Source organism: Scyliorhinus canicula, chromosome 12, assembly GCF_902713615.1.
Source record: "Scyliorhinus canicula chromosome 12, sScyCan1.1, whole genome shotgun sequence".
NCBI lineage: Eukaryota > Metazoa > Chordata > Chondrichthyes > Carcharhiniformes > Scyliorhinidae > Scyliorhinus > Scyliorhinus canicula.
Genome location: NC_052157.1, coordinates 66,412,167 through 66,438,406, shown reverse-complemented (window position 1 = coordinate 66,438,406; position 26,240 = coordinate 66,412,167). Strand labels below are relative to the sequence as shown.

At 48.2% G+C, this 26,240-nt stretch overlaps 1 protein-coding gene across 1 annotated transcript in view; it reads right to left on the bottom strand.

Moving 5' to 3' along the window:
* Positions 1-251: 251 nt before the first annotated feature.
* Positions 252-26,240, bottom strand: part of LOC119974505 (nectin-1-like) — a 46,350-nt gene continuing 20,361 nt past the window's right edge. The window contains exons 2-6 of the mRNA XM_038813443.1: positions 24,717-25,067; positions 20,735-21,028; positions 18,785-18,902; positions 16,154-16,302; positions 252-2,070 (exon numbers count right to left, since the gene is read on the bottom strand). Of these exons, the coding sequence (XP_038669371.1) occupies positions 1,583-2,070; positions 16,154-16,302; positions 18,785-18,902; positions 20,735-21,028; positions 24,717-25,067 (1,400 nt within the window). The 3' untranslated portion in view covers positions 252-1,582. The remainder of the gene's footprint in view (positions 2,071-16,153; positions 16,303-18,784; positions 18,903-20,734; positions 21,029-24,716; positions 25,068-26,240) is intronic.

The window sequence follows — 26,240 nt, the reverse complement described above, 5'->3', positions numbered from 1 at the left end:
CTAGCCTCATCATCTGTTTACCTTAAAACCCACATCTTATGGCCATGTTTTTAGTTACCTGTCTATAATCTTGCATTATGAAGCTTGGGATCAAATTAGTAATCGCTCCCTTGAAGCACCTTGGGTAATTTCGCCACAGTAAGACACAAAGTTGGGCAGAGGAAGGAGGAATCCAATCTTAAACTGATGCCTTGGGACAATGAATAAAACGGGGTATGTGCAAAAGAATAAATCTCTGAACACGAAACAGAAACAAATGAAGTCCGGGCTTTTATATTGACAAAAACATTTAATATACACTTTTTTAAAAACCTTTAAAAGCAAGTTGGGCTTGGAACCAAAGTGTCTACCAAACCACAGACACCAGTTTATGTTCAGTTTGCATAATTTCCAATAAGCCCCTTTCAGTAGTTACCATCGCAAGACAATCTACAGTGCTTCTTGATATAGCTCCCAAAGCAAATCGAGCACATTCGTCAGCCACAGTGAATTCCAGAGTGTTTATCAGACTGCTTTCTCACACTCTGCTCAATGCCTCATGTGATGAGTGTGCCAACCAGAGACAGATCAATTGCTCTTCAGACTTTAGTTTCTGTCCTCTCCCACCCCCAACTCACTTTTATAAAGAAAGAAGAAAGAGGCCATCTCTTTGTGACAAGTCTGTTACCTCTTTTGTGGTTGGGAGACAGATGGATCCACACATCCTCCCCTCCCTAAAGTATTCCCCCCTCGCCAATGTGGGACGCAAAACATACAGGATTTACAAGATCTGGTCATATGAAACGGGGCCTTCAGCATGCAACTGGCTAGCAACTAAAGTTGCTGAGCCGCCTGGAATACCCATCCTGGAGTCTTCAGTCCACTTGCCATCGCTGGTGAGGATAAATCATAAAGAGAAATTAAGAAAAACAATGGGAGGTGTGGAGTCATGGAAGGAGGGGGAGGGAGTCCTGCAGCCCTTCCATTACCTCTAAACATAATTACAAAAATGTATCAGGGTTGGAATCGGGCAGTAACAATTTGTTCGAATGGCAAAACCATAATTGTTCAATTAGATATCAAAGAACCAGTTGGTTATCCAATTGGGGGTGCTCACAATGATTCACATGCTGGGCCACCAATGGCAGGAAGGTTGGTGAGATGGGGGGGGGGGGTGGGGGGGTGGCTACTTTGATCAGATGACTAAAGATTCTAGGAACATACTTAAAGAAAACTTGGCAACCCATAGCCAAGCTGGGCAAAGACCTAAATGGTCCAATGTGGAGCACACAAGTTGGTCAGGCAGATAGTGACCCCCCTCCCCCCTCCTTTACCTGCCAGCATTTTGGCAAAGAACAGACAGTTCAGACATTCCTCACCCAGTAGACACCCCCCATTTCCATTTTGTCGAACAGTCCAGATGTTGACCTCCTTTCCTCATCCATGGCTGCCATTTTGTTCATACACATACATGTCATAGTTTACTGACTTCCTGACGACATCCTCCTCTTCGACTTCAGTTTATTGGGAAGGATAAATTACACAAAAGGAAGATGGTGTCAGATTCATGAGGAAGTCGTTAGGTGGATGTGACCTTCAGGATTCAGACATAGACTGCTTTCTTGGAAATGAAGGAGCCATCGCGTTGGGATTCCATGTCATCCTCCATTTGCATTTCGTCCCTGTGGTGGCCTGGGAGGGGGATGGTGGAGCCTCTTGGGAAGCCAGGCTCCCGCCCCTCGTCTTCCTCATCCTCCTCCCTGTTCTTATAATTTTCATAATCAGGGGGTTCGCTCATCAGCAGGTTTTCGTCCTCCCTGACGTGGTTGCCCTCCACCGTGGTGCTGGCTGTCACGGTGGCACTGGGGCCCTTTTCCGAGTCAGAGTCTGGCCGGTAGGTGTAGTCGGGTTGGGGGGCACCGTTGCCCGTCCCGAAGACCCGTCTCTTGGTGTCATAGGAGCCGCCGTCTCCGCTCCGCCGCTTATGTAGAAAGTATCCGACCAGGCAGACGATAAGCAACAGCGCCAGGATCCCTCCAATCACGCCGCCCGCAATTGCTCCCGCATTAGTTGGCTGTACCACCTCTTGTTCTGGGATGAGATAAAAACACATTGGGTGGTCCCCGGTCATCCAACTTCTCCTTAGCAACAACCCCATAAAGTTTCCCATTTTACATTTTTGAAAATCCAGGACACCTTGGTTGGCAATTATTTCCCTCGAGACACTCAAAGACAGGACCAGGCAACAAGGTGAGGGATCTGTATTTGGAGGAAGCGTTTGCCAGTCTGGAGGAGTTAAGGGAGAGGGTAGAGCTGCCGAGGGGTAGTGAGTTCAGATATCTGCAGGTTAGGAACTTTGCGCAAAAGGTCTGGAGGGGGTTCCCTAGGTTGCTGGGATACACCCTGCTGGAGCGACTGCTGCTTCCGGATGTAGATGGGGAGGGAAAGATTGGGGATATATACTAGTGGCTGGGGGGGGGGGGGGGGGGGGGGGGGGGGGGGGGGGGGGGGGGGTGGGGGACGGGTGGTGAAGATCAAGGAGAAATGGGAAGCGGAGTTGGGAATGGAGATCAATTGGAGAGTATGGAGTGAGGCACCGCATAGGGTAAACGGGACCTCCTCTTGTGCAAGGATGAGCCTGATACAGTTTAAGATGGTGCACAGGGTGCATATGACTCAGGCGAGAATGAGTGTGGTAGCAGATGAGTGTGAGAGATGTGGATGGGGACAAGTGAATGGACCCTCTGGTGGCGATATTTGGGGTTTCAGAGAAGTCAGAGCTCATGGAGAGGTGGAAGGCCGATGTTGTGGCCTTCACCTCTCTGATTGCACGGCAGCAAATTTTGCAGGAGTGGCGGTCGGCATCGCCACTGGGGGAGCGGCTTGGTTGGGTGACCCAAATGAATTTCTGCGATTAGAGAAGATAAAGTATGGGTTAAGGGGCTCTTCAGGTGGGTTTGAAAAAAGGTGGGGGATGTTTGTGACTGTTTGAGGGGCTGATCGTCGCGGGGGAGAAGGGGGTGAAAAAGTGAGTAAATCTTTACAGACTGCATAGTTGATTGTTGGGAAGTATGTTTCCGGGGTGTTTATTCGCTGTAACCTGTTTTGATACACATTTGTAATAAAATGCATTTTAAATAGAGGACAGGACCAGGCAGAGCCTCGTCGGGAGTCCAGAAGGGATGCTAGGCCAGTCAGGGGTGATGTCAGGAAACACTGCTTCACACTCCCCCTACCCACCAAATCTGCTCCCCAAGACAAGCTATCGAGGCGAAACAGAAGATTTACATAAGGCAAGGGGATTACTAAGGAGGCCAGGTGGGTAGATGGAGCCAGAACAGGCCGAAGGCGCTTAAAGGCTTCTGCCCGTTTCTACTAACATATCTCCAAGTCAAAACAGAATAAAGGGATGTTGTCACGTTATAAACTAATGTACTTAAAAAGTTCAAGATGTGGGCATCACTGCCACTTATTGCCAGTGCCTGGCTGCTCTGAGAAAGTGGGGGCTGAGCCATTGTCTAGGCTGTCCATGGTAGTGGCTGGTTAGGCCACTACAGGAGGGATACATAATAGTCAACGACGTGAAGAGTGTGGGGACTGGAACCTTCCAGGAGTGGATGGTATGTTTCATTCCTTAGAGGACATTCATGAACCAGATCTGCCAACGTTAACAGTCCATTATACTCTAAAGTGTGTTATATATTCATTTGTAAAGGATGGGATATCAGCAACACTTCAACACTAGTGCCTTAATGCCAAAAAATAATTTGCAAAACATAAAAAATTGGAGAAACATAAAAATTGGAGAATTACAAATAATGGAAAGATTGATGGCCACCACAAAACCCAAAATTCTGCTCAATGCCAGGCTGGAGAAGCTTCAAGTGCCAAAGATCAGATCTAGAACCAGTCACTACCCACTCTGATCAAAGGCAGGGAACCAAGGAAACTACCAGACACACCAAACAAAATGCCACATACAAGCAAGCCACTGAAAACATCCTTCCCAGCACATGCCACGGAACAGCATCACCACCACAATCTGCAGACAGGTATCAAACTGCAGAAGACCTCATGCATCTTCTCATGTCCATTTTCTCCAGGAGGACTCCGCATCCGTGGGAAAGCTTGCTTGGCCCAATTGTCCAACAATTAAAGCAAAAGGATTTGGTGTGCTGCAGAATCGCCGGCAAAACTGCCAATAGATTCCTATACAGCAACGTACAGAACGGTTCGCACTCCGCTGGATGCAAAGTAATGGAAACAAGGATCAGTCTCCTCAAATTCTTGGGAGTCCAACAGAGGTAGTGGCTCCCCAGTCACACTCAGGTACAGCGTGCATTTTCATTGACTCAAGGCCACAGAGGAATTTCCAAAATGCTGAGGACTCAGTATTGGAGGATGCGCGAGAATGGAGAGAGGGAGGGAGTTGGTATTCACAAATACCAGGATCTAACGGTGGAGATGGCGAGAAGGCGGGTGGCCTTCAGTCGGGTGAAGGCGGTACTCTTCAGTAACGGCGTGAGGTTCGGCGTGCTCTACCCGACGAAGTTGAGGGTGACCTACAATTCGAGGGACTTCTACTTCAAGGTGCTGGAGGCGACGGAGGAGTTTGTTGAGGCCGAAGGACTGGGGCTGAAATGAGACGGACTGGGGTTTGGCTTTGGACTGGAGAGGGGGGTGAAATGTGGTGTACAGCCTTATCTCTCGTTTCAAGATGTGTATTCATTTTGTATTGTGGGGTGAATATTTGGAGGTTTGTTTTTTGGGTTGGTCGATGGGTACAGGTAGTTGATGGGTACAGGTTGAGGGTCTTTACGCATGTAAAAAGGCCTGAAGGCTAATGTGGTGATGGAGCAGGAGCTCCATCTGAGGGTGAAGGATCAGATGAGCCTTCGGAAGGGTTGGGTGAGCCAGATCTTCCACTCGGAGTTCGAAAGCAGGGCTCGGGAGGTAGCGGTACTGGTGGGCAAGAGTGAAGTTGCAGATGGAGACGGTGGTGGCTGATCAGGGGAGCAGGTACGTGGATTGTGATGGGGGCATTAGAGGGGTGGTTGGTGGCACTGGCGAGCGTATATAGCCCCAACTGGGATGATGCGGGGTTTGCGAGGACGGTCCTGGGCACCATCAAGGAGTTTGATACAAACGAGTTGTCGACAAATGTGTGGGATTTAATTGCACGGGAGAAGTTTTGTAGTCAGTCCTTAAGAAGGCTCTGAAGGCAGTCGTGCGGGGAGGGGGGTAATTTCCTTCAAGGTGGACAAGAAAGAGAGAGAGGAGCAATAAAAATTTATAAGAGGAGATTCTGGAGGTGGATGGGAGGTACACAGGGGGCCCAGGCCCTTTTAGCCAGGAGGTATGAGCTTCAGGCAAAGTTTGACCAGTTGTCCACAGGGAAAAGGTGCGCCAGTTGAGAAGGGTGAGGGGAGGGCGGTCTATGAGCACAGGAAGAAGGTGGGGCATATGTTGGCAGCCAGCTGCAGAGGGTGGTGGAGGCAGGGGAGATAGTTCAGGTGCGGGATAAGGTGGGGAACATAGAATGCAGAAGGAGGCCATAGAGTCTGCACCGATCCACCCAAGCCCTCATCTCCATCCCATCCCCGTAACCCAATAACCCCTCCCAACCTTTTTGGTCACTGACGGCAATTTATCATGGCCAATTCACCTAACCTGCACGTCATTGGACCGTGGGAGGAAACCGGAGGAAATCACGCAGACACGGGAAGAAGGTGCAGACTCCGCACAGACAGTGACCCAGCGTGGTGGTGGCCCCAGAGCAGATCAATAAAGTATTCCAAGAGTTCTATAACACGTTATAGAGATCAGAGCCACTGGGAGATGAGAAATAGTAATAATAATAATCATCATCACTTATTGTCACAAGTAGGCTTCAATGAAGTTACTGTGAAAAGCCCCTAGTCGCCACATTCCAGCACCTGTTTGGGGAGGCTGGAACGGAGGGAGTACCTGGGCGGTTTGGAGTACCCAAGGTTGGGTGAAGAGGATAGGGCAGGCTTGGAGGGGAGCAGGACGTGAAGGAGGCAGTTGGGAGGGTGCAGGCAGGGAAGCCAGCAGGGCCTGATGGGGTTCCCAATGAAATACTAGAATAAATTTAAGGATAAGTTGGTGCCGCTGATGGTGGGAGTGTTTTGAGGATGCGATAGGTAGGGGTGTCTTGCCAAATGCCTTGGGCCAGGCTTCGTTTTCCCTGCTGTTAAAGAAGGATAAGGACCCGGTGGAGTGTGAATCATATAGGCCCATATCCCATTGAATGTAGATGCCAAGATATTGACAACGGTGGTGGTGGCAAGGTTGAAGGGGTGTCTCCTGAAGGTGATAGGAGAGGATCAGATGGGGTTCGTGAAAGGAAGGCAGTTGTATTTGAACACGAGGAGGTTGCAAAATGTGATCCTGTCTCGGGCAGAGGGAAAGGAGACAGAGGTGGTGGTGGCACTGGATCAGAGAAGGCTTTTGATCGGGTAGAGTGGCGTTATTTGATGGCGTTATAGGAAATATTTGGAATCAGGCAGAGGTTTGCAGCGTGGATACGGCTGCTCTTAAATGTTATAATGATGCCGGCAGTGGAAGGGGAGGTGGAGATAGTGGCGGCGATGGATGCGGAGAAGGCCTTTGATAGGGTGAAATGGGGATACCTATGGGAGGTGTTGAAAAGGTTCGGGTTTGGAGAGGGGTTCTTTAGGTGGGTGAAGCTGCTATACGAGGCCCCGGTGGCAAGTGTGAGCTGTTCATAGTACACCCAGGGGACCAGGAGAGGGGGATTGGGGAGATCCCGCTGAAGAGGGCGGAGAGGCGTTTTAGGTACCTGGGGGTACAGATAGCTAGGAGCTGGGGGCCTTACACAGGCTTAATTTCACGAGGCTGGTGGAGCAGATGGAGGAGGAGTTTAAGAGGTGGGATGCGCTGCCGCTCTCCCTAGCGGGTAGGGTCCAGTCAGTCAAAATGACAATACTCCCGAGGTTTTTGTTCTTGTTCCAGTGCCTCCCTATCCTGATTCCTAAGGCTTTTTTCAGGCAGGTCAATAGGAGCGTTATGGGGTTTGTGTGGGCACAGAATACCCCGAGGGTGAGAAGGGTGTTCTTGGAGCGGGGCAGGGATGGGGGGGGGGGGGGGGGGGGGGGGGGGGGGTTGGCGCTGCCTAACCTCTGTGGGTACTACTGGACCACCAACGTGGCGATGATACGTAGGTGGGTAATAGAGGGGGAGGGGGCGGCATGGAAGAGATTGGAGGTGGCGTCCTGTGTGGGCACAGGTCTGGAGGCGCTGGCGATGGCACCGCTACCGCTTCCCCCAAAGAGGTATACTACGAACTCAGTGGTGGCGGCTACCCTCAAAATTTAGGGGCAATGGAGGCGGCATAGGGGGGAGGTGAGGGCTTCAGTGTGGTCTCCGATAAGGGGGAACTACCGGTTTGTCCAAGGGAGTATGGACGGAGGGTTTCTGAGATGGCACAATGCAGGTATTAGGCAGATGCGGGACCTATTTGTAGATGGAAAGTTTGTGACCCTGGGGGAGTTGGAGGGGGGTTTGGCCTCCCCCCCCCCCCCCCCCCTCCGGGGAACACCTTCAGATACACGCAGGTAAGGGCGTTTATTAGGCCGCAGGTGGCGTAGTTGCCACTATTGCCATCAAGAGGGGTTCAGGACAGGGTGCTCTCGGGGACGTGGGTTGGAGAGGGGAGGATCTCGACGACCTATCAAGTGATGCAGGAGGGGGAGGAGGCCTCGGTGGAAGAGCTGAAAGGTAAGTGGGAGGAGGAGCTAGGAGGGGAGATCGACGAGGGGACGTGGGCAGATGCTCTGGGGAGGGTGAATTCCTCCTCCTCTTGCGCAAGGCTCAGCTTAATTCAATTTAAGATGCTGCATAGGGTGCACATGACTGGGGCAAGGCTGAGCCGGTTCTTTGGGAGTGAGGACAGTTGTGTCAGGTGTTCAGGGAGCCCAACAAACCATACCCACATGTTCTGGGCATGCCCTGCATTAGAGGGTTTTTGGACGGGCGTCGCGGAGACGCTGTCACGGGTGGTTGGTTCCAGGGTTGAGCGCTCGCAATATTTGGGGTAGCAGTGGAGCCGGGAGTGCAGGAGGCAAAAGAGGCCGGGATTCTGGCATTTGCGTCCCTGGTAGCCCGGCGCAGGATTCTTCTACAGTGGAAGGATGTGAGGCCCCCGGGCGTAGAATCCTGGATCAATGATATGGCTGGGTTTATCAAACTGGAGTGGGTTAAATTTGCCTTAAGGGGGTCAGTGCAAGGGTTCTTCCGGCGGTTGCAACCGTTTCTAGACTTCCTGGCGGAGCGTTAGGTGATGGTCAGCAACAGCAGCAACCCGGGGGGGTGTTTGTTTTTCTTTATTGGCCGTGTATATTTGAGGCAGGGTATCCTATATCTCCCCCCCCCCCCTATTGTTTGCATTGGCTATAGAGCCCTTGGCCATTGCGCTAAGGAGCTCGGGGCTGTGGAAGGAGATAATGACATGGGGGGGGGGCAGTTTTTGGAGCATCGGTGTGTCGGACCAGCCCAAGTTGCAGGCGGGTGCAAGCCAGATGTTTTAGCCTTTACCTTGCTGATTGCTCGTATGCGGGTCCTGTCGGGTGGAGGCGAACTTCGCCAACGTGCCCCAGACTCCGCAAGACTTTGAACACTCCTCTCAAATCTCCTTCTCCTCACCAGAGAAGATAGCCCCCAACTTCTCCAATTTACCTACAGAACTAAAATTCCTTGTCCCTGGAACCAGTCACTTGACATCTCTAACGCCTTCACATCCTTCCTCAAGCACAGCACCCAGATTTGGAGAGAAAGCAAGACAATTCTGGAATGTCGACCATGTCAACCATCTACCTTCTCATAGCATGAACACTCTCCTTATGTGATGACAGAACCTGGAAACCTATCTCTTATCACCAATGCATTAAAATGCCATGGATTTGTGCTGAGGACCGGGGTTCAAATCCTGGCCGTGGTTCACTGTCCGTGTGGGAGTTTGCACATTCTCCCCGTGTCTGCGTGGGTTTCACCCCCACCCCAAAGATTAGAGGGCAGCAGGGTGGTGCAGTGGTAGCACTGCAGTCTCATGGTGCCGAGGTCCCAGGTTCGATCCCGGCTCTGGAACACTGTCCGTGTGGAGTTTGCACAGTCTCCCCCGTGAATGCGTGGGTTTCACCCCCACAACCCAAAGATGTGCAACGTAGGTGGATTGAACCTGCTAAATTGTCCCTCAATTTGGAAAAAATGAATTGAATACTCTAAATTTATTTTTTTAAAAGGTGTGTAAGTTAGGTGGATTGGCCATGCTAACTTGCCCCTTAAATCGGAGAAGAAAAATAATTGGATACTCTATTTTATAAAATGTCATGGATGACTGACAAAAGACACCAACAAACCATGGAGACGGCCGCCCCCATAACAACATGCGAGGCCAATGCAGTTTGATAAACTGCCCTGTTAAAATGTAAACGGAACTTTCCCCTTTGGTTAAACAAAACTCTGCAGATCGTACTATTGATAAAAAGGGAAAGATTGTTGGCAAGGGTGCAACCACATTTCTAAAACAGACCATCTCGGTCCGTGTGCACTCAACAGGAACAGCTTTCAGGAACTTCCTGATCAGATAGCCAGCCCCATAGAGTATCAACAGGCCCCTGCCACCAGGAAATATTCAAAGAAAAAATATTGTCTAATTCAGACGTACAAAGGTTCCACAGCCACAATCCTGAAGAGCAGGGAGCGTTCTTCCAATGTCCTGAGACAATAATCATCCCTCACCCCAAAAATCACCAAAACAGTGTCTTTATGGGATCTTCCTTTACGCAAAATTAGCTGCCGCATTATTTTTTTGCATCAAAATACTGACATCTCTTTGTAGAGTTTATCACTGGTTGTAAAGTGTCATTCACCCATCATCCTTTGCTGCTCACTGATCTGCATTGGCACCCAGTCCGGCAACACCTCCCTTTTTGAAATTTCTCATCCTGGTTTTCCAAATCTCTCCGTAGCCTCCTCCCAACTTCTGCAACCTTCTCCAGCTCCTAATCCTAAGAGGTATTTATGTTCCTCTAATTCCGGCCTCTTGATGCAGCCCCAAATTTCTATCGCTCCACTATTCATGGCTGCGCCTTCAGCCATTTGGGCTGGGAGCTCCGAAATTCTCATCCTGAATGTCTCCACCTCTCTTGCTCCTCCCTTTTAGATGCTCCTTAAAATCTGCATCTCTGCCCAAAAATGTAATCAACATCATTATAAACAGATTATCTCGTCATTCATCAGCGAGAGCTGGTACTCAAGATGGCTGTCAAATTTCACACAGGCAGCCTAGGTTAAAACCCTCAATTCAAAATGTACTGTTGGCAAACTACAAGAGAACAGGCTGGATAACCAAGTAAGTTACCAAGCTAACAACCCAAAATGTTTCCATCAATGACAGCTTCAAAAAAAAAAGTCAACATACAAGACATTGCTTCCAAATTCTCTCTCCACTCCTAACCAGCAGAGATGCAAACATTTCCTCTCTTCCTGTGCAGGAGAAATCTTGTTACGCTAATGATCTGCATTTCCTTTCAGAACTCAATGAACAAGGCCAGGAAATGCTAAAAAAAAGGGACAGGTTTGTTCAAGCCATGTTACAGCTCGGCCAGGCAATCAGAAGTCAGTTTAATAAAAGTTCAAGCTGTGCTCAACTGTTAGCATTAGACCTTAAGGTCGCATTCAGTTATCATTAGCGAATAGCCAAAGTGAATGCGCGCAAAGAGGAGCCACCTTGGAACACCATCGTGACCAAACATGCAACGTGTAAAGGACATGGTTGCATGCATCATCTCTGATTCACAGGGTTCCAGATACGATTCCCACCCCAGGGCTTGAGCACAAAGATCAAGGCTGGTCCTTCACAGCGCAGTACAAAGGGAATGCTGCACTATCAGAGGTACTGCCGTTCAGATGGCATGTTAAACCGAGGTCCCTACAGTCCACTTGGGTGGTGGTAAAAAGACTCCCCAGCCAGCATTTTGCGTACAGTTCTGGTCGCCTCATTATAGGAAGGACGTGGAAGCTTTGGAACGGGTGCAGAGGAGATTTACCAGGATGTTGCCTGGTATGGAGGGAAAATCATATGAGGAAAGGCTGATGGACTTGAGGTTGCTTTCGTTAGAGAGAAGAAGGTTAAGAGGTGACTTAATAGAGGCATACAAAATGATCAGAGGGTTAGATAGGGTGGACAGCGAGAGCTGGAGGTGGCTAGCACGAGGGGACATAGCCTTAAATTGAGGGGTAATATATATAGGACAGAGGTCAGAGGTGGGTTTTTTTACACAAAGAGTGGTGAGGCCGTGGAATGCCCTACCTGCAACAGTAGTGAACTCGCCAACATTGAGGGCATTTAAAGTTTATTGGATAAGCATATGGATGATAAGGGCATAGTGTAGGTTAGATGGCCTTTAGTTTTTTTCCATGTCGGTGCAACATCGAGGGCCGAAGGGCCTGTACTGCGCTGTATCGTTCTATGTTCTATGTTTTATTTCAAAAGCAGAATGGTGCAGGGGGGCAAAAGAGAGTTCTCTCTGGCATGCCCTCAGTCGGCATCACAAGGTACAGATCATCTGGGGACATTATCACATTGCTGTTTGATGGATCTTGCTGTGTGAAAAATCGGCTGACATGCTTCCGGCATAACCGTCATAATAACAATTCAGGGGCAGCACGGTGGCCTAGTGGTTAGCACAACCGCCTCACGGCGCTGAGGTCCCAGGTTCGATCCCGGCTCTGGGTCACTGTCCATGTGGGAGTTTGCACATTCTCCCAGTGTCTGCGTGGGTTTCGCCCCCACAACCCAAAAATGTGCAGAGTAGGTGGATTGGCCACGCTAAATTACCCCTTAATTGGAAAAATTAATTGGGTAATCTAAATTTATAAAAAAAAATAATAATCACAATTCAAAACGTACTTGGTTGGCTGTAAAATTCTTTTTGAGATGCTTGATGGGACGCGAAAAGCACTATATAAATATGTCTTTCTTTATCTGCAAGGACTTACGAAGGCTTCCCATCAAAATCCCAAAATGTTGGCACCAGTCAGTCAATAACAATGGACACGATGGGACACATTCTGAATGATTTCAAGTCAGCCAGGACAACACACTGCGGGTCGAGGGTGCAACACAACTCGCATCAGAGACTACGTTGACCATCTCCTGACCCTCACATTTTATCTATCAATCGCTGCCCCCGCAAAACAGGTAAACCTGGCAGTCTCTTCCACCGCTGCTCGTGGGAGTTTGCGGTGGGCAAATGCCCACCGCGTCAAAAATTCCCAGGCGAAACTCAGACAAGGGAATCGATGGATGCAGAGCAAAGGCAAAAAAATAGTTTATAGAGATAAGCCAGGATCTGATTCCATGGCTCCGGGGGATGGGTCGACCGATGGTTTAGCCTTGATCTTAGCAAATGTCAGAAGAGGCCCAACTGAATGAAATGAAATGAATATTGCTTATTGTCACAAGTAGGCTTCAAATGAAGTTACTGTGAAAAGCCCCTAGTCGCCACATTCCGGCGTCTGTTCGGGGAGGCTGGTACGGGAATTGAACCGTGCTGCTGGCCTGCCTTGGTCTGCTTTAAAGGCCAGCTATTTAGCCCAGTGTGCAAAACCAGCAAATGGGAGTGGAATGAGGAGCGCCTGTTGACTCGATGCACACAGGGTAGCTTGAAACAAAAGGCCATTGTGAATAAGCTTTCTAAAATGCCAGATTAAACAATGGAGGGAATAAAGATGTTGGCCAATTTGAATAACAGTTATACAAAGGAAATTTTAATGTTTTGTCACCCTTTTCATCCAATCCATAAATATGATAGGGGAGGTCAAAATTATTTTATTTTTTTAAATTACATAATATATTTTAACAACAGTAAAGCCTGTTGGGGATCGATAAAAAGCCATGACATTTCTTAGGCAGTTTGCTCAGAAGAGATTAAGTACAGATGACATTCCCTTGTGGGAAACTGCCAAGAGAAACTCAATAGGCTCCCATACAACCTTACAAGGAAAGCTTGGTACATGACTCAGAATTCTAGAAGTTCAAGCATTTTCACAGAAATCGTTCCCATAAACTGCCCAATCCCCAGAGTTTCACCAACTGATCAAGGGACTGGCAATTGAAATCTGTCCAAACAGATCTACATGAACTCCCAAAAAGTCAGCTCGCAATTCTAAACACCGCTCTTTCCAAACTTGAGCCGAGCACGCAAAAATTGCCAAAAAACAAAAACAGGTTATCTGGTAACAAGACCAGTGCCATTTCTGGGAGCTAGCTGTGCACAAATTGGCTGCTGTGTTTCCTATATTAAAGCAATAACAGCACTTATCTGTGAAGTACTTGAAAGATTCCGAAAGGTGCAATATAAATGCAAGGTGGGGGGGAATAATCCTGCTTCTCGGGAGGTGTTGCTGTAGACCCATTTACCAGTTGGTTTGCTGTAGTTAACTCAGGCTCTCAAGTAGATGCTGTTTGCTGCCAGACCAGCTGCAGTTAACTCAGGCTCTCCAGTAGATGCTGTTTGCTGCCAGACCAGCTGCAGTTAACTCAGGCTCTCCAGTAGATGCTGTTTGCTGCCAGACCAGCTGCAGTTAACTCAGGCTCTCCAGTAGATGCTGTTTGCTGCCAGACCAGCTGCAGTTCACTCAGGTTTTCTTGGTAGATTGTGTCTGCCGCCAGACCCGTCTTGCCAACTGGCCTCAACGCGGAATCAGATGATGAAGGCAGCAATCTGACTCATCAGCTCACAGTTCTCCAATCATAGCATCCAACCACTTAAGGGATTCCTACACATTACTTCATCCCCACCTCTTGGCCACTCAAGTGCCTGAGGAACGTGTTGATTTCAGTTCATAGCTTTCCCTTCACTCCAGTCTAGAGTTGATGAAACCATTATGTACAATGCAGAACTGGTTGGACCTCAATGGAGCAAGCATCATGTCCAAATCATTTAAAAGCTGCTAAGACCTCACCAGGTCAAAATCATGAGGAGTTTGAATAAACATGGATAAAGTGTTTCCAATGGTAGGAGGGTGGGTAACCACAGGAACACAAATTGAAGAGATTGGCAAAAGAATGAAAGGGAAGGAATGAGTGGAATTACTTTCCAACTAGGAATTCAATGCCTGAAAGTTACAGAAAAGGACACATTTGCAGGTCAATAGGTAAAGAAGGATTAATTGCATTGGTCTTTCAATGATCAATCAGGAACTGCTATCATTGCTGATATGCAAAACAACTTAAAAAGAAAATGTGCCTGTGGAATCCATGCACGGGAGAGACATAGCGACTGGGCAAGGGATGAAATGGCAGATGCAGTTTTTTTTATTCATTTACAGGATGTGGGCATCGCTGGTTAGGCCAGCATTTATTGCCCATCCTTAGTTGCCCTTCAGAAGGTGGTGGTGAGCTGTCTAGTTGAATCACTGTAGTCCTTGAGGTGTAGTTATGACCCACTGTGCGATTAGGAAGGGAGTTCCAAGGTTTTGCCCCAGTGGCTGTGAAGGAACAGCGATATCTTTCCAAGTCAGAGTGGTGAGTGACTTGGAGGGGAACCTCTAAGTGGTGGGATTTCCAGGTATCTGCTGCTCTTGTCCTTCTAGATGGTGGTGGGCGTGGATTTGGAAGGTGCTGTCTAAGGAACCTTGGTGAGTTAGATGGTACACACAGCTGTCACTGTTCATCAGTAGTGGAGGGATTGAATGTTTGTGGAAACAGGAGCAATTAAGCAGGGCTGCTTTGTCCTGGATGGTGTTGAGCTACTCGAGTGTTGTTGAAGCTGCACTCATCCAGGCAGGTGGAGAGTATTCCATTGCACTCCTGACTTGTGCCTTGTAGATCATGGACTGGCTTTGGATCAGGTGAGTTACTTGTCGTAATATTCTTAGCCTTTGAACAACCCACAGACCAATTAACATGTATGCACATGCCAGGAAGGAATGGCCACTCGAGGGTCGTGCAAAGATAGTGACCAAGGCCCTCAAGTTCCCACCCAATTTCTGAAATCACTCATTGCCTGTGCTTCGATTACTTGTATGTTACACGCCAGGTCATTCCCACTCAGAATCTTTACAGTACAGGAGGAGGCCATTTGGTCCATCAAGTGCATACTGGCTCTCTGAAAGAGCATTCTACCTAGTCTCGCTCCCCTGCCTTATCCCCACAAACTTAAAAAAAAGGTTCCTCCTCACTTTCCCTTCTGCCTCTCTTACCCAAAGCTCTAAATCTGTTTTCTTGGTCCTTGTACCATCAGCTAATGGAAACAGCTTTCCCTAAATAATGCATTTGTTATCCTGTACACCTCTATCAGATCTTCCCCCAATCCCCTTTACTCCACCCGATCCAGGTCACTAAAATCCCTCATCCCTGGAACCATTCTGGTTGAATGTCTTCCACATCCTCCCTGAATCGTGATGATCAGATCTGGACGCAGCACTCTAGTTGTGGCCTAACCAGAGCTTTACCAATGTTCAGCCTAACTTCACTGCTTTTGTGAGGCCCAAGATTTCATTCATGTTACTAACCATGTGCTCAATCTGTTCTGTCACTTTCAAAGATTAATGCACCCACACCACCTCAGGTCCCTCTGCCCTACACACTCTTTAGAGCTTTGTCATTTAGTTTATATTGTCTCGCCCTATTTCCCCCTTCTGTCAGAATACATAGTCCTGCACTTGTGTCAAATTCTACCTGCCACTTGTCTGCCCAACTGTTTATGGCTGGTTACAGTCGATTGGTACCGTTCTCATGGTCTGTTTGTAAACAGCAAGCATCTCACATATAAAAAAATTATGGACTTTCAGAAAGATTCAGTGAGTCAGGATGCCCCGTCACAGGCATCCTGGACAACCACTCCCTCGCCAAATCAGCAAATGGAGTCAGTAAAGCGGAGAAAGAGATGGGTTACACAATGTTTATGGTTACAGAAAAATTGTTCTGAATTAAAGCCAAACAAATCATGTCTTTCCATTATTTGCACCAAAAAAAGAGCAGTTAACAAACAAACGTGTTGATGAAAGAAGCATTTTGGTATCTCCATTCTCACACTTCAGCCAGTTCTCACCCTTCCCAGTTTCTCACTCATTTAGAAGTAACCCCATTCGCCCCTTATCAGAGAGTCAGAGAAGCTGGACTCACCACGAACGAGGACATCCACCTTGGAACGTCCCTCTCCGAGGTTATTGGTGACCTGGCAAGTGAAAGTCCCATTGACGTCGTAAGTCACTCCGGTCACCGTGAGCTGGTGCCCATTCACAGTGACAGAGCTCGGAACAGGTTCACCATTCCTGCAGAGAGATGCAAAACACCATTAATAAATGGAAAGCGTTCCCAACAAGCAACAGAACGAGAGAGAGAAGTGGGAAGAGGTTTCACAAGGGAATTCCAAAGCTTGGGCACTAGGCGGCTGTTGGCACAGCAGGTTAAGGTAGATCAGAATAAAGATCCTTCAGGTCTGAGAGTGATATCAGATGGAACCGAGCGAGTGCACGAAAAACTGTTGGCAACCCTCTAATAGATGAGAGGGATAAGTCCATCCACTTTGGACCTAATACAGACCAAAATCTGAGAGACTGGGGACTGAGAGGCAAAAAGAGATATGAGCTGTCCAATACAAAAATCTAAATGCTAATTAGACATGTACAAAATATCAAAAAGGCGAATGGGGTGTTAACCTTTATTTGAATAGGTTGGGAGAAGTGGCAAGTGTGGAAGTCATAATAGTACAAAACTCTAGTTGACCACATCTGGAGTAATTGTTCAGTTCCAGACGCGAGGGAGGATATATTTGGCCTTAAAAAGGGGGCGCAGTGTAGATTTATCCAAATTATCCCAAGGGCTCAAATGGTTAAGTTATGAGGACAGGTTGCACAGACAAGGGTTGTATTCCCTCAAGTTCAGATGATCAAAGGGTGATCTAATAGAGGTCTTTAAGATGACTAAAGGATTTGATAGGGTCGACAGAAAGAAACTACTACTTCTGGTCGTGGGAGAGTCAAAAACAAGGGGGGGGGGGGGGGGGCAGAACCTTCAAACATAATCGAGCCAGGCCGTTCAGGGGTAATGGCAGGAGCACTAAAGAGTAACGTTTTACAGCACAGGCCCTTCGGCCCATCTGATCTGCACTGGCCATCAAGCACCTATCTATTCTTATTCAATTTTCCAGCACATGGTCCATTGCCTTGTATGTTATGGTGTTTCAAGTGCTCATCTAAATGGTTCTGAAATGCTGTGACGGTTCCCACCTCTACCAACCTTTCAAGCAGTGAGTTCCAGATTCCCACCACCCTTTTGGGGGCAAAACATTCTCCTCAATTCCTCTCTAAATTTCATGCCTCTCAGCTTAAATCCATAGTTACTGACCACTTTACTATGTACGCCTCTCATAAATTTTACACATCAATCAGCTTCTCCCTCTCCCTTCTCTGCTCCAAGGTAAACAATCCTAGCCCAACCAGCCTCTCTTCATAGATGAAATACTCTGCCCAGGCAACATCCTGGTGAATCTCCTCTGCATCCTTCCTATTGTGTGGCACACCGTACTCTTGCTTAACATAAAGGGGACTGCAAATCCCCACAAAAGCATTCAAGGCTGGAAGGAGTCCATTCAATAGGTCAAAACAGAGGTGAATGGATTTATTTTTTGTTGGGTATGAAATGAAATGAAATGAAAATGAAAATCGCTTAGTCACGAGTAGGCTTCAATGAAGTTACTGTGAAAAGCCCCTAGTCGCCACATTCCGGCGCCTGTCCGGGGAGGCTGGTATGGGAATCGAATGGTGCTGCTGGCCTGCTTGGTCTGCTTTAAAAGCCAGTGATTTAGCAGAGTGAGCTAAACCAGCCCCTATGGGATGGGGATCAAGGGAGGCGGCTCCATTTATTTGATGCATGCAACAAATCAGCTATGACCCTAGAAGAAATGGTGGAGCGGGCCCAAAGGGCTGTGTGTGGCCTTAAGACACTGCTCATTCTCCCAGATGCAATAAGCTTCCATGGTGGGTGGCACTGTGGTTTCACGCCGCCAGGAACTCGGGTTCAATTCCGGCCTTGGCTGACTTCTCCCCCCAGGTTTCCTCCGGGTGCTCCGGTTTTCTCCCACAATCCAAAGATGTGCAGGTTAGGTGGACTGGCCATGCTAAATTGCCCCTTAGTGTTCATAGAATTTACAGTGAAGAAGGAGGCCATTCAGCTCATCGAGTCTGCACCGGCTCTTGGAAAGAGCTCCCTATCCAAGGTCAACACCTCCACCCTATCCCCATAACCCAGTAACCCCACCCAACACTAATGGCAACTTAACCTGCACATCTTTGGACTGTGGGAGGAAACCAGAGCACCCGAAGGAAACCCACGCACACACGGGGAGGATGTGCAGACTCCGCACAGACAGTGACCCAAGGCGGACTCGAACCTGGGACCCTGGAGCTGTGAAGCGATTGTGCTATCCACAATGCTACCACGCTGCCCAATAGAGATGTATGTTAGGTGGGGTTATGGAGATAGGGCGGGGGAAGTGGTCCTGTGGGGTGCTCTTTCAGAGGGTCGGTGCACTCGATGGGCCGAATGGCCCCTTCTGCGCTGTAGGGATTCGACCTCAGTGTAGGATAAAAAGAGAAGTCATTCGGCCCACTTTTACAGTTATCATAGAAGCCATTACCATTTTGGGACGTGCATTCTGGATGCATATACGTCACTATGCTAAAAAATATTCATCTTGCTCATCACCCCTTCAACAAAAATAGAAATAAAAATACTTCCGGGATCAACACTTACATGAGCCATGTGTATGTACTTGCTGGTGGATTAGCTTTGGCACTGCATGTCAAAGAAGCATGCTCTCTCCCTACGTACCAATTGTCATCATATCCTTCGATAATCACTATAGGTATGTCTGAAAATTAAGAGATACATTTAAAGAAATGTTTTGTGCATTGGCATGATCGCACAGCAGTAATTTTCAAATTCGCCCATAGCCTCCTCTATTTCCTTCTACATTTTAAACCTCCTTCAGCCACTACAACATCCCCTTATCCCTGTAACGTTCTCCAGCCCAGCAAAATCCTCTCCCTTCTTTGTAACTTCCTCCAGCCCTGACAACCATGGAATCCCTACACTGCAGAGGGAGGCTATTCAACCCATCTGAAAGGGCACACTACCTAGGCCCACTCCTCCATCCTATCCCATTACCCTGTAACCCCATCTACCTGGCACGTCTTTGGACATGAAGGGGGCAATTTTCCATGGCCAATTCACCCACCCTTCACATCCTCGGACTGTGCAAGGAAACCCACACAGACACGGGGAGTAGGTACAAACTCCACATAGACAGTCGTCAAAGTGATGAGTTGAAGCTGGGTCCCTTGTGCTATAAGGCAGCAGTGCTAACCACTGCTAACCTACCCATCTCTGTGACATCCTCCAGCCCCTCCAACCTGCCCTATCTCTGTCTAACTTCCTCCAACCCCTACTGCAACTCTCATATTCCATCCTCTTGACCAGGCATTGTCAAACTCGGGAGCGCGACCCGCGGGTGGGTAACAGGAGGGTCGCGGAGCTCTCTGTCGAGGCGCTCCCGATCGCGCAAATCTGCACGCAACAACCGCAGCAGCCGCTGTTAATAACGGCGGCTGCAATCGGCCTTCAAAATGACCTCGAACATGTAAAAAAAATGCGGCCGCACTGCGCATGCGTGCCAGATCATCGGCGCGCATGGGCAAAAGTATGCGCATGCGTGCCGCTGATCGGGCACGTATGCGCAGTGCGGCCACTTTTTTTTAAAAAAACAGTTGCAAATTTTTTTTTACAAGTTCGGGGGGGTTTATTCATTTTATTTTTTTTTCAGAAGTTCGGGGGGGTTTTATTTGATAAAATATTACAGGAAAAAATGCAGAACTTTGGACAGATGGAGACTCCGTATTTTCAGACACCGGAAGGCTTCATCTTCATCCAACAGGTTCCATTGGAGGAGCGTGTACGAGGGCCAAAGGGACCCAAAACCATTTCCTCCATTTTTGTCAGTAGCAAACAAGGTCAGAGAAAATGGTGGGTTGAGCAGGTCGGCCGGCGTGGGTCGCAAAGGTCGGCCGGTTGGTAAAAACGGGTCCCCAGAAAAAAAGTTTGAAGAACACTGCTCTTGCCCATCCCCCGATTTCCATCACTTGACCAATGGCGGTCGTGCCTTCAGTTGCCCGGGAAGGGGCCCCTAAGCACTGGAATTCCCTCCTTAAACCCTCTCCACCTCTCTCTCCTTTAAACCAACCTATTTGGCTGAGGTTTTGGCCATCTGTCCTCATATCAACTCGCATCAGTTTGATACTCCGATGGAGTGTCTTTGGGACCATTTCACAGTGTTAAAAACATGCTATATTAAAGCTCATTCTTCAGCTCATCAGGACAAGGTCGGCCATTGCACTGTAAGTATGTTAAGCAAGCACAAGGAATGTGAATTGATACATTTCGTGACCGAAATAGCTTTCTCAAGGCGTCAATGGGAAAAGTCCCTTTCATTAAGAGCCAGACGACTCCAGTTTCGACTATAGGGAACCCAACTTGAAAATTCACCTGCAGAATGACATTTCCCTCAGTGCATGATCAATGTCTGGAATGAACTCCCCAGACAGTCACATTCAAACAGGAATTGGATGAAGATTTCTTTCAGTAGTTAAGGATGGATAAGAGACCAAGGTTGCCAAGATTGCTACATGACCATTATCAAATACTTACACTTCACTGACAGAGTGATCGGGATGACTTCCGGTTGTTCCAGAGTTTGTTGGCGCACTTCACAAGTCATCTTCACCCCATCCATCTCTCCACTGGGGACAGCCCTGAATTCACTATTCACCGTGAAGGTTCCATCGCTGTTCTTCGTCACAGTGTCAGTGACGTTTCCTATAACATTCCTCGACCAAGAGATGGAAGCTGGTGGCTTGCCATTGGCCGAGGTACACATTGCCATGGGGACTTCAGTAAGTCCGGCCGTTACCAGGACCGGGTTGCCCTTGTTTTCGGGCTTGGCTGCAAAGAGAAAATGGTCACATGGAGTTAAAAACACTGGCCGGCAGTGATCAGGCCACACACCCGAGCAAGCCGGAGGGGCTCAATGGCCTCCCCTTTTCCTCACGACCATGTCTCAGGGGTTAAATAATTCACAGAAAGGGTTCAAATCCCACAGAAGCCAGTTGAGAATTTGGAATCCGGCTGGAAAAACAAAACTTGGTTTTGGTTTGGAAGCTAAACTGGTTGAGTGATGTTCCCTTTTATGGATACGGATCGCCCTACCCGAGCTGGGCCTGACAATGTGGTTTAATCTTAAATGCGCCCTGGCCACTCAGTGATTCAAAGGCAGCTGACCAATTCACCAAGTTAACTAGGGAGTGAGCAATAAACCTGTGACAGCCGCTCCCAAATGTGAACTCGATTATAAGACGAAGGGTGAAGCAGAGTGTAACTAACCAGATAGCTCTTTCAAAGGCCAAAATAGGCACAGTGGGGCAAATGGCCTCTTTTGTTCCTCTATATCATTTCACAGGACGTGAGCCCTGCTGTCCAAGCCAACGTTTGCTGCCCGCCCCTATTTGCCCTCAAGAAGGTGGTGAGCTGCTTTCTTGAACTGCTGCAGTCCCCGAGGAGCCAATACCCACAGTGCTGATACAGACGGAGTTCCAGAATTTTGACCCAGCGACAGTGAAGGAATGGGTGATATATTTCCAAGTCTGGATGACGAGTGGTTTGAAGCGGAACCTCCAGGTGGTGGGGTTCCCACGTGTCTGCTGCTCTTGTCCTTCTAGATAGGATCACAGGTCTGGTAACTGTTGTTGAAGGAGCTTTGGAGAGTCACAGCAGTGCATCTTGTAGATGTTACACACGGCTGCTACTATGCATTGGTGGTGGACGGAGTGAATATTTAAGTTGTGAGAGGGGCGCCGTCAAGCTGGCTGCTTTGTCCTGAATGATGTTGAGCTTCAAGTTGTTGGAGCTGCACCAATCTAGGCCAGTGGAGAGTATAAGTGAGGAGGTGATATTGTCACTGGATTAGTAAACCAGAGATCCAGAGTAATGCTCTGGGGACCCAGGTTCAAATCCTGCCACCGCAGATGGTGAAATTTGAATTAAATTTAAAAAGTGTAATGGTGACCATGAAGTCATTGCTGATTATCGTAAAAACCCATCTTGCTCACTAATGTCCTTTGGGGAAAGAAATCTGCCATCCTTACCTGGTCGGACCTATATTTGACTCTTAACTTGCCCCTTTGAGGGCAACTAGAGATGGGCAATAAACGCTGGCACAGCCTGCATTCCCGTGAACGAGTAAAAAAAAAAAAAAAAAATTCCATCACGCTCCTGACTTGTACCTTGTAGATGGTGGACAGGCTTTAGGGAGTCAGGAGGTGAGTTACTTGTTACCAATTCCAAGCCTCTGATCTGCTCTTGCAGCCATAGCTTTTGTACGGCTCGTCCAGTTCAATTTCTGGTCAATAGTAATCCACTAGGATGTTGATAGTGGGGATTCTGTGCTGGGAAATACAGCTGCCACCCTGTTACTGGGAAGCTCAGGTTCTGACAACGAAGAGGAAGACAGAGATTGGTTTTGGGGGTCATGGTAGCAGAGTGGTTAGCACAGTTGTTTCACAGGTCTAGGGTCCCAGGTTCGTTCCCGGTTTGGGTCACTGCCTGTGCGGAGTCTTCACGTTCTCCCAGTGTATGCGTGGGTTTCCTACGGGTGCTCCGGTTTCCTCCCATAGTCCGAAGAAATGCAGGTTAGGTGGATTAGCCATGCTAAATTGCCCTTAGTCCAAAAATGTCAGGTGGGGTTACTGGATTACAGGGATAGGGTGGAGGTGTGGGCTTAGGTACAGTGCTCTTTCCAAGGGCCGGTACACTCGATGGGCCGAATGGCCTCCTTCTCCACTGTAAATTCTATGATTCTATCAGCCTCGCATCGGCCCAACAGGCCAAAGGGACTGTGTAATTGAGGTAATGGAGCATACAGAGATGGGAAGGATGAAGTAGGAGGGTATCGGTCATAGAGACGGTTAATGTGGGACTTGGTACAGTATCACCCCGCCTACAGTGTGATGTAAAGAGACATGACCAGAATCTAGAGGGCAGTCGAGGACTGAACAGAGACATATCCAGAAGTCAGCATAGAGTTATCTCCTATCTTGGACCTGCATTCTTATGCGATACCAATAAACACTTAATCTTGAACTGCACAAGACACAGAACATCTTTGTTGCTCTGACTGAACAACAGCTCACAACATGGTGGCAAGAACCTCTGGCAAAGCTGGCGCACAAATTTAACAGCTGGAAAATTAAAGAAGCAGCACTTTGGCCTCTCTGAACACATAGGAAGCAAAAAACATAAGAGGGAGATCATCGGAGAGAAACTCCGAAGCAGCAATGAAAGACGGGGGGGGGGGGGCAGGTTCAATTCCCACAAGAGTGCAGAGTCAAAGGACCGAGCAAGCCGGGGCGAGATAAAAATTCCGTTTTTGGATGGAGCCAGTTTTTAAAAAACGTTCTCACTCTTCCAGAGCAGCCGTTTTCTAAATCACCGTGACCAGCTCGGGTTCAGAGTCAGTTCCAGCCAAACAAGTGACAGGTAAAAAAAGCTGGGAAATTACCTTTGAAGGGCTCAAAAGCCCGCCGATAGTGCAGGCAAGGCCCAAAATGAGAGTCGCTGTATAACAAGTTAAACAAGGACGTTGAGATCGCCATAACAGCGGGAACCCAATAATCACAGGAAGTACGTTTACCATAGCACCATCTTAGAACCCTTCACAGCATTTCATGCTGTGCCCAAATACACAAAATAAATTAAATGACTGCAGATTAAATGTTAACTTTACCGGACCAAGGGGCAGCTATCCAATTCATCTACCCTGCAGTGGCGCAGTGGTTAGCACTGCTGCCTCATGGCACAATGGACCCGTCTTCGAGCCCGGCCCCGGGTCACTGTCCATGTGGAGTTTCCACGTTCTCCCCGTGTTGCATGGGTTTCACCCCACAACCCAAAAGATGTGCAGGACAGATGAATTGGCCCCACTAAATTGCCCCTTAATTGGAAAAAAATAAAATAAATTTATATTAAAAAAGGCACATCCACATATCACAGGGACACAATGAGCAGAGGAGACCTCCCCTTCAAAAAATGAGCGAGTCAAGCTAGTGGACCTCGAGCAGACCAGATGGGGAGCTGACAAGGAGCGGAAAAAGAGAATTTTTAAAATGAGGACCAAGTGCCAGAAAGACAACCTACAAAGCAGCCTGAGTCAACAAGATTTGTTCAGTTCAACAGTGCCGACCACTCCTCCAAGAGCAAGATCTGGGGAAGGAGAAGAGGACTAACATAATAGTAACGCAAGTATAGTACAAGTATATAAGGTCAAGATTTGGGGAGGGGGGAATGGAGTACAAGGGTATCTGGCATAGAAAAGGTTAACATGAGACTTGATACATTACTGTCACCAACTGTGTGATGCAAAGAGACACATGACCAGAGTAGAGTGAATAGTCAGGACTAGACAGAGACCTGTGTGGAAGCCAGCATAGAATTAGCTTCGAGCTTGCGTTATACTTTGTATATTGTACATAGTTGTGTTACTGATAAGCACTTAATGTTTAACTGCATATAACTCAGAACCTCTGGACCTACTGAACAACATCTTACAACAAAGGAGATGGTTTTCAATTCACCTTACCTAGGATGGTTAGGTTGGTGGCTGCCTCCTGGTTGCCATCAGGATACGTGGCAAACTCACAGCTGTAAACCCCATCATCCCCCATTTCCAGGCGTTCAATCTCCAATGTGGCATCTTTGATGGAGGGCAAGCGAAAGTGAATGCGGCCTGCAGTGTCGGTGGGATAATGGGTTCCTAAATCAGGGTTGTACACTGCCAGGTTGGTCTTGCTGCCGGCGGGGTCCTTCATCCAGGTGACCTGCGTGACCTGGAGGCTATTATCCGGGTCGACAAATTGGCATCGGAGGACTGCCTGCATCCCCACATATCCAAAAACGTTAGGTTCCACTTTCACATTTTGGGCATTACAAACTGGAAGGAAAGAGAGAGAGAGAGAGAGGGGGTTGGGGGGGGGAGACGGACAATTAGCATAAACAATTTGATCAACTGCAATATTGTACACAACTATCAATCAGGAACAAAAGGTCAAACAGCAGGTCAGGCCTATTCTGTCATTAAATAAATGATAGGTGATTGGGAACTCAACCTCCTTCCCTAGTCTTTGCTCCTTAATTCCAGAATATTCCTTCCCAACCATTCATTAGCGATCACAGTTCTGGAACATTCACTTCACCCTTCCTGGCCTCAACAGCTTTGCCATATGCTGATGGAGTGGAGGGTTCCAGATATCCACCCCTACTTTGTGTGAAAATGTTTCCTGCCATGACCTCTGAACAGCCTGGTTCCAATTCAAGGTTTTGTCCCTTTCTCTGGACACTCCTCCCCTGTCCCTCACCCCCAAAAAACAGATTTGCTCTATGGTCCCCGTCAAATCCTTAACCTCAATAACTCCTTAATCTTCAAAACACATGGGATGCTACGCATTTCACAGTCAAAGAACCATTACTTGAAGTGTAGCTGTTGTTTCAATGTGGGAATCGCAGCCAATTTGTGCACAGCAAGTCCCACAAAACAGTGATAAGATAACAACTTGGATAATCTGCTTAGTGGTGATGAGCAAGGGCCATACAACACCCCAGAAATCCTTTCTGTTCTTTTTCCAAATACTGGCCAGGGGATCTTTTGCACCCACTCAATAGGATAGACAAGGCCTCGATTTAATATCTCATCCAAAAGGTAGCACCCTCTGACAGCATGGCAGCCCCTCCCTTCTACTGAACATCTGACAGTGCAGCACACCCTTGCCAGCACTGAAGAATTGACCTGTCGACAGCGCGGCGCCCAATCTCCAGTACTGAAGTATTGACCCTCCGGCAGCAACCTCCCCCCCCCCCCCCAACATCACCGCAACAGTACTGACCCTCCAGCAGCACAGCGTGCCACCCCATACCCAAGCACCAACCCTCTGACAGCACAGTTAAGACCCACTTCCTCCCCCACTGGTGGCACCAACACTCCTACAATGCAGTTGGGGACAGGTCAAGTTGGAGTTCAACAGGAAATTGGAGGGAATATAAAATGTTCATTCAGTGTTTGCAGTGAATGACTAATCTCGATACGTAAGTCGGTTTTCTCTCTCTGTCG